Source organism: Quercus robur, chromosome 10, assembly GCF_932294415.1.
Source record: "Quercus robur chromosome 10, dhQueRobu3.1, whole genome shotgun sequence".
In the NCBI taxonomy this organism is placed as follows: domain Eukaryota; kingdom Viridiplantae; phylum Streptophyta; class Magnoliopsida; order Fagales; family Fagaceae; genus Quercus; species Quercus robur.
This window is the reverse complement of record NC_065543.1, coordinates 13776562-13785259: the sequence shown is the minus strand read 5'-3', so window position 1 is coordinate 13785259 and position 8698 is coordinate 13776562. Positions and strand designations below refer to the sequence as shown.

The 8698-nt window shown below is 32.6% G+C and overlaps 1 protein-coding gene across 1 annotated transcript; it reads left to right on the top strand.

Moving 5' to 3' along the window:
* Positions 1-3882: 3882 nt before the first annotated feature.
* Positions 3883-7991, top strand: LOC126703536 (cysteine-rich receptor-like protein kinase 10). Its single transcript, XM_050402500.1, has 7 exons — positions 3883-5008; positions 5304-5426; positions 5897-6024; positions 6213-6423; positions 6550-6787; positions 6915-7065; positions 7457-7991. The coding sequence occupies exons 1-7, from the start codon at positions 4132-4134 to the stop codon at positions 7736-7738; spliced, it is 2010 nt and encodes a 669-aa protein (XP_050258457.1). The 5' UTR covers positions 3883-4131; the 3' UTR covers positions 7739-7991.
* The last annotated feature ends 707 nt before the right edge of the window (positions 7992-8698 follow it).

Genomic DNA, 8698 nt, shown 5'->3' with positions numbered 1-8698 from the left:
TTCATTCAATTTTTTTTTAATCAAAAAAAATTTCAGCCATTCATTCATTATCTTTTTGGCTCAGCACCCAACCATCCACTATCACTTTATATCTATTCAATGGATTCATTTAACCAAAGCGTCCTGCAGTATAACTTAAAACTGTACAAAAAAAATAATAATAAAGTGCATACAAAGAGAGTGAGAGAGAGTAAGTGATACCAGTGGCTCAGCAAGGCAAATTGATTGTGGAAAGTATGGAGAACGATGGTGTAGAGACAAGCAAAGATACTGACGATGCGAGAGGGTAACTGTAAGACAGTGTTGCGTTTTTTATTTTTCAGTTTTTTGGTTTTTGTGCAGGGAAGTAGGGATTTGTTGAGGAAGATAGATTTGGGCTTTTTTTGTTTTGTTTTGTAATTAGGGATATGTTTACCTGAAAGGAATTTCATATATTTTTGGGTTTTTAACCTTTTTTTTTTTTTTTTTTTTTTTTTTTTTTTTTCTTTCTTGTTGAGAAGATGGGTTTGTTAACATTATTGTACCAACTTTATTTTATTTTTTGAATTATTTTCAACAAATTTATGAGGGTCAATTATAAAATTTTGAAGTATAAATTAAAAATTTTTTTTGGCATGATTTGACTTTTAAATTTTTTGCTGCCTTACTCTAAATTTTGAGAGGGGTGGGGGTAGGAGGGTGGGAAGGAGTGGCGGTAAAGAAAATTTTAACCTATGTTGAAATTTTGTTCCATCTCAAATAGGAAGTTTCAAAAGTAAGGGAAATATAACCTTAAATATTTTGTAGGTGGATTTTTTGTATGGAAATATAACCTCAATATTTAAATATAAAAATTTGTGAATTTTATTTGGCAAAACCACCCCATTTGAAGGGAAATGACATTTTTCACTTGAAATCTCATTAACCAATTTTTTTTAATTAATATTAAAAAATGTTGTATACTAACTTGCTCTCAATTTTCCAAAATTATCTTATTTTATAAATAAAATTTACTTATTTAAAATTTTAATTAAAGTTTTCTCCAAAAAAATTTAATTAAAGAATATTTAAAATATTCTTCCAATTCAACGATCAGATTTTGGATTTGAGTCTAGAACATTATGGAAATGTGTTGTTGTACCAACATACCAAGAATTTTTGATTGGTTATGCTCTTCTAATCCAACCATTTGATTGAGCTTATAATTCATCAAAACCAATATTTTATCCCACTATTTCAATCCAATGGTCAAATTTTAAATCAGATTGTGGCACAAGATGGATGCATGTCATTGTGTCCACCTATCATGAAACTTCAATCACTAAATATATCCAATACTCTTCTAAGAGAGTTATACATTATATAAGTATTATTAAGAATCGAGAAAATGACCTACAAAATGACCTCGAATGGATTTGCATATGACTTTTGAATTTGGCATTTTAAAACTTGAAACAGATAAAGGCATGAAAACCAAAAAAAAAAACCCTTAAAACACTGACTAATACTCAAAATCCACTCAAAACCTCCTTGATCAACCTAATTTTATCAAATCCAATGGTCTTGGAACCAACTTTGAAAAGATTGACCAAGTTTAATAGACTTTGACAAAGTTTCACAAGATTTGATTACTCTGTTCTTATAATCTAACTGTCTGATTGTCACTATCATTTACAAATACAAATATTTCACCACATTCTACCAATCCAACAGTCAAATTTTGGATCTCCATCTAGTTGCATGATGGACATGTGTTGTTGTACCCACTAGGAACCTTTGATTAACCCCATTGATACAATCCGACCATCCAAAATGGCTAAAACACACCATTAAAGCTAGAAAATGACCGAAATACCCATAAACTTCTAAAGTGGTGAAAGTGCCCCTAAAAGCTTCAAAATTATCAAACTATATTTTACATCTGAAATAACCAAAATAGCCCATCTAATTGTCACTGTACTTCAGAAACACAAATATTTAACCACAAGATGGACGCGTGTCGTATTTGCCCATAATGAAACTTCAATAACTACAAATATCCAATACTCTACTGATTAAGAGAGTTATACACTATAAATATTACTAAGAATCAAGAAAATGATATGCAAAATACAACCAAAAACCTACAAAATGACCTCGAATGGATTTGCATATGACTTTTGACTTTGCCATTTTAAAACTTGAAACTGATAAAAACATGAAAACCAAGAAAACCTTAAAACACTGACCAATACCCAATACCCAAAACACACTCAAAACCTCCCTACTTAACATAATTTGATCCTATCGAGTGGTCATAGAACCAACCTTGATGGTTGATCATGTTTGACCAAATATTGACCAAGTTATTTTGTAAACTTTGACTACTCATTTTTCACAATCTGACCATCTAACTGATGTCATATTTCGCCAACACCAATATCTCAACACATTCTTCCAATTCAACAGACGGATTTTGGATTTGAGTCTAGAGCATTATGGACATGTGTTGTTGTACCAACACACCAAGAAATTTTGATCGGTCACGTTCTCCTAATCCAACCGTTTGATTGAGCTCAAAATTTATCAAAACTAATATTTTATTATACTTTTTCAATCCAATGGTCAAATTTTAAATCTAACTATAGCTCAAGAGGGATGCGTGTCATATGCGCTTATAATGAAACTTCAATCACTAAAAATATCCAATACTCTACTAAGTAAGAGAGTTATACACTATATAAGTATTACTAAGAATTGAGAAAATGATCTGCAAAATACAACCAAAAACCTACAAAATGACCTCGAATGGATTTGCATATGACTTTTGACTTTGCCCTTTTATAACTTGAAACTGATAAAAACATGAAAGCCAAGAAAACCTTAAAACACTAATCAATACCCAAAACCCACTTAAAACCTCCTTGAACATCCTAATTTGATCAAATCCAGTGGTCTTAGAACCAACTTTGAATTTTGACCAAAGATTTGACCAAGTTTAGTAGACTTTGATGAAGTTTCGCAAGATTTGACTACTCTATTTCACAATCTGACTGTTTGTTTATCACTATAATTTACAAACACAAATATTTCACCACATTCTACCAATCCAATGGTCAAATTTTGGATCTCCATCTGGTTTTATGATGGACACATGTTGTTGTACCCACCCACTCGGAAACTTTGATTAACCCGTTGACACAATCCGACCATTCAAAATTGCTGAAATATGCCATCAAAGTTAGGAAATGACCGAAATACCCATAAACTTCTAAAGTGATGAAAGTGCCCCTAAAAGCTTCAAAATGATCAAAATATGTTTTACTTCTGAAATGACCAAAATAGCCCTCGTGTACTTGGAGGGTCTTTTCAGATGTTTTTCGTTGTTTTCAAAATTAAGACAAAATTCTAGAGTTTTAAGACAAAATTGAGTAAAATTTACCATTCAAAGTAAATAATCATTTTTTATAGCTATATGTATGTTGGAAATTCTTTTATTGTGACAAATGTACCTTACCGTTGTTAATAAATTTTTTTCTTATGAAAATTTTAACTATTAATGGCGACCACAATGTTCGTCACAAATAACAATGCAATATATAGTGATGGAAAAAACCATCAAACACATGAAAAATAAGGGCATGATTTCCCCCTTTTAGAAAAATTACCAATGTTCACCACGTAGGTCCATCGCAAATATTATTTATTGGGAGGATCCAATTTGATTACTAATACATTCTTTCTTTTAAAGCAAATTAACTATTTACGACTGTTAGCATGTTCGTCGTAAATACAAACTCAATTAGAAAAGTAAAAAAAAAAATAATTGCGATGGATAAATGTTGTGACAAATGTGAAAAGTAAGGGGGGAAATTTTATCCCCTGTACCAAATCAAAGAAAAAAAAAAAGGTTATATCTAGCTAGCTGTGGAATATTGTTCATTATAAACGTTCCTAAAGGACTTACGCTGTTGGTCAATTCTTCTTATGCCCTTACAGTCTTGCACTCATAATTACATAGAAAAATTGGGCACGTTAGTTTGGCAGAAAAGTATCGAGAAACAAATGGTTGAATGTTTCAAAAAACTTCATGGACTTCCTTTTCTTCAAAGTCTTTACTCAGCCCAATAGTTCACCCCTCTCCAAAAGCCTAAATGATAAGTTTCTTATCCCATGTCTTGCCTTAAACACATGGCAATGGTTTCTTCAAGACTTGTCTTCCTCGTTTCCATTTGCATACTGATTTCTCAAGCCTTTGCTCAGCAGCGATACTTCCTATACCATGAATGTTCAGACAATGGTAACTACTCAAGCAACAGTACCTACAAAGCAAACCTCAATCAACTCCTCTCCTCCCTCTCTTCCAACACTGAAATTAACTATGGGTTCTACAATTTTTCCTATGGCAAAAGCCCTGACCAAGTTTATTCACTTGGACTTTGTAGAGGAGATGTCAACCTAGATATTTGCCGTAGTTGCCTCAAGAACGCTACAAATCTTCTCACTCTGTTTTGTCCCAATCAGAAGGAAGCAATAGGATGGTTTGACTATTGCATGTTACGCTACTCATTCCGTGACATATTTGGCATCATGGAAGATAGCCCTGCTTTCTTTATGAGGAACGTGGATAACGTATCAGCCAATTATGATCAGTTCCGTCAGGACCTGACGACCTTGTTGGATAGCCAAATTGGTCAAGCTGCAGCAGGTGGTTCTCTTCGTAAGTTTGCAGCGGGAAATACAACAGCACCAAACTCCCAAACACTATATTCACTTGCGCAATGCACACCTGATTTGTCTGTGCAAGTTTGCAGTGATTGCTTGAATGGGGCTATGGAGTTTTTACCAAACTGTTGTGATGGGAGGAAAGGTGGGAGAGTTGTCAGACCCAGCTGTAATTTAAGGTATGAGGTCTATCTCTTCTATAATGCCACAGCTGATAATGCATCATCACCATCACTGTCTCCACCACCGCCTCCAGTACCATCAGTATCTCCTCCAGTACCATCAGTATCTCCTCCAGCATCAAACAACACCCCTGCTGCAAAAGGTACCAATGCCATTAAGCTTAAAATGTAATCCATTTGGATGCAACCTTTTGGTGAATACATATTTGCTTTGCTGAATGTGGATTAAAGAAAAAAAAAAGATTTTGAAAAGCTGTATAGAAGCAAATAAGGCCAAAAGCTTACAACTCTTTATAAAGGGGTCCTTATTACTTTCCCTATTAATTCTCAAGTTTCGAAACTAATTCTAATTTTGTGACTCTTTCCATGTATCCATTTGAAACTTTTAACATACATCTGTCAGAATTTTTTAAGTAAACATATTTCTGGTTTTTGCAGGAAAGGAGAGTAACAAATCTCGAACAGTAATCATAGTTGTACCCATTATTTCTTTTGTGGTACTAATTATAATCTCCCTCTGCACCTACTTAAGAGTCAGGAAACAAAGGGAGAAACCACAAAGTAAGTAAAATAATTCATTTATTTCTTTTTGTTATCCCAAATCTGAATTATTGCAAAGATAATAACAAAAAATGTCAGAAAATATGGGCTTGGTTACATAGATGTGCTTCCTAAAGTTCTCAGGTATGTGTGATATTTGTGGGAGTAAAAAATTCCACCTATATTGTGAGCCTATGAGGACAAATTTCCCAGCAAGTATTAACGTAAAACACGACATACTTTGGGGATTATTTATTTATTTTTTATTTTTTATAAACTGATACTTAGCTACTACAAATTAAAAATAATCAATGTGTTCCGCCAATAAATTGACTTGCACTAAAGCAAACAAAAAGTTATTATATACTAATAGACATGAGTTTCCTATCTAGAAGATTTTGATAAATAATTAGTTTTTAGAGGTCATTGCTGTTGCATGCACATATTCTAAATTGTGTTGGTTTTAAATAATGCATTAACGTCTTGTTCAGGTGAATCTGTGGATGAGATTAGAAGTGTGGAATCTTTGCAGTTAGGCTTTGGCACTATTAAAGTTGCAACAAATGACTTTTCTGATGCAAATAAGCTTGGACAAGGTGGATTTGGTGTTGTTTACAAGGTAAATCTAACATTATCAATAACCTTAAAAAGGATAATTTAACGGACAGGACCAGCCTTATGATTGAAATAGTATATTGATTCAAACACTTTCCCTTCCACTCCCACCCCAAATTGGAAAAGTTTGTAGTCATGATGCACATGTTAAGTCAAAAGGGTTAAATATGTTCTAATCTAATACGGTTTCAGGGTAAACTCTCTGATGGACAAGTTATTGCTGTGAAAAGGCTTTCAAATAATTCTGGTCAAGGAGATCTTGAATTTAAGAATGAAGTTTCGTTAGTGGCCAAGCTTCAACACCGAAATTTAGTTAGACTCCTAGGATTTTGCTTGGAAGGAATTGAAAGACTTCTAATTTATGAGTTTGTGCCCAATGGAAGTCTTGATAACTTCATTTTTGGTATGATTTTACTTCTACCTTTGTTTCAAAATTATATTCATTGTAATTTATTTAGATTACATGTCTTTTGTGGATAGATTTCCTTCACATTTTAGTCCAATATAATATATTTGATTGACTATGTAGATCCAATCAAGTGTGTACAACTGGATTGGGCAAGACGCTACAAAATCATAGGAGGCATTGCACGAGGTCTTCTCTACCTTCATGAAGACTCTCGATTTCGTATTATTCATCGAGATCTCAAAGCAAGCAATATCCTACTAGATTCTGAAATGAATCCAAAAATTTCAGATTTTGGTATGGCAAGATTGTTTGAACTTGATCAAAGCGAAGGCAATACTAGTAGAATTGTGGGGACTTAGTAAGTATCAAACTTTTTCTTTTGACAATCTAGTATCTTACATAGGTATACTTTATGTTTACGTTGTACCGAAAGATACAACATGAACAGCTAATAAGTATTGTTGAAAATAATTGTAAATGTGCAGTGGATATATGCCTCCAGAGTATGCAATGCATGGACAATTCTCAGTAAAGTCTGATGTTTTTAGTTTTGGTGTGCTAGTGTTAGAGATAATAAGTGGACGAAAAAATAGCTCCTTCCAAAATGGAGAGGATATTGAGAACCTTCTAAGCTATGTAAGTATTTTTATTTTTGGGTCTAATGGCACATACACCCCATAAGTATAGAGTGGTAGGTCGGACTGCATATTCAAATGGCTCAACAGAAAAAATTTGAAACAATACCCTTTTATCTTTAGGATGTGGAGTATCAAGTATTCTACCCGTTGGCCTGTACCTATTAGTAAGGCACTAATATTGTCCATAAAGTTACAAATTATTGATGTAGCTTGTATAGCTGGTTGGCTTTACACCAAATACATAGGAATCTAGCACAAATGAAGGATGAGGAGGTTAAAGGAAATGAAGAAATACATCTAGTTGTTTAGCCCAAATATATTTCTTTTTAAAACACAATAAAATAATGTTTTCTTGAATACTAAATTAGTCAGTTCAAATTATCTTGCAGGCATGGAAAAATTGGAAACAGGGTATAGTTTCAAATCTTGTAGATCCCACATTGAAGGCAGGTTCGACAACCGAAATAATGAGATGCATTCACATTGGATTACTATGTGTTCAAGAAAACATAGCTCATAGACCAACTATGGCATCTGTTGTTCTCATGCTTAATAGCTACTCTATTACTCTACCAATACCCTCAGAACCTGCATTTTTTATGAGCAGTGGTACTGAATCAAACATTTTCTTGCAATGGGAGCATGATTCAAGGGTGGCAGAGTCAAATTAATCTAAAAGTAGCTCTATCCAAGCTTCAATAAATGAGGTGTCAATCACAGAGCTATCTCCTCGCTAATGTTTAATGAATTTGAAATGCAATACTACTATTTTCCTAATTTATTTATTTTAATTGAAGAATACACAATATAACAATATATGAGTTGTTGATGATACATTAATTGTGGTAGCATTCTTTTCAAAACCTGAATTATTTATTGACCCAAAAGAAAATTGGTGTAATTTATCCATTTGTTCTTTCTCTAGCTCTAGTCATATTCAAGAAAACAGAAATCCACATTATGATTTGCCAATCTTACTGTCTCCAATTTCAATTTTTCTATTTGAATCATATTATATAAAATTGAATTATAAAAAAAAAGGATTTGATATAAAATTAATTTTATGTATATTAAAGATATTGTCATGTGATGTCTTGTAATATTTTACTTATGAGTAAGACTTAGGTACAGTACTTAGGTGCTGATTCTTAGGTTCTCCTTTTAATATTTTTCCATGTAGATATTTTCTCGTGGGATGGAAGTGTATTTTTTTAGTTAAGTAGTCACATGGCTAAATCTTAAGAGGGGAACCTAAAGAACAACACCTAAGGTACTGTGATATTTATCTCCATGATTATGAACCAATCCGATATGAGAAGTATAATGCATATATTGAATATATGTGATATTTGTTGTTATTTAATAAAGGTAAGACTAAAATGATAGGAGTCTTTTAGTTCAATTAATACCTCCTAAAGTCATAAGGTTCAAATCAAACTACCCTCAATTATCAAATTATAAAAATAAATAATAAATAAAAACATAAGCTCAAAGGAGACCAATACAATTGTAGCTCTCCGTAATAAGTCAACCATGCAAGTCCTATATATAAAGAAAAAATTTTATGAGCAAATATTTTAGAGCTAACCTTTTTATTTATTTTTTTAATATCGATATCCTAATCAAAACTT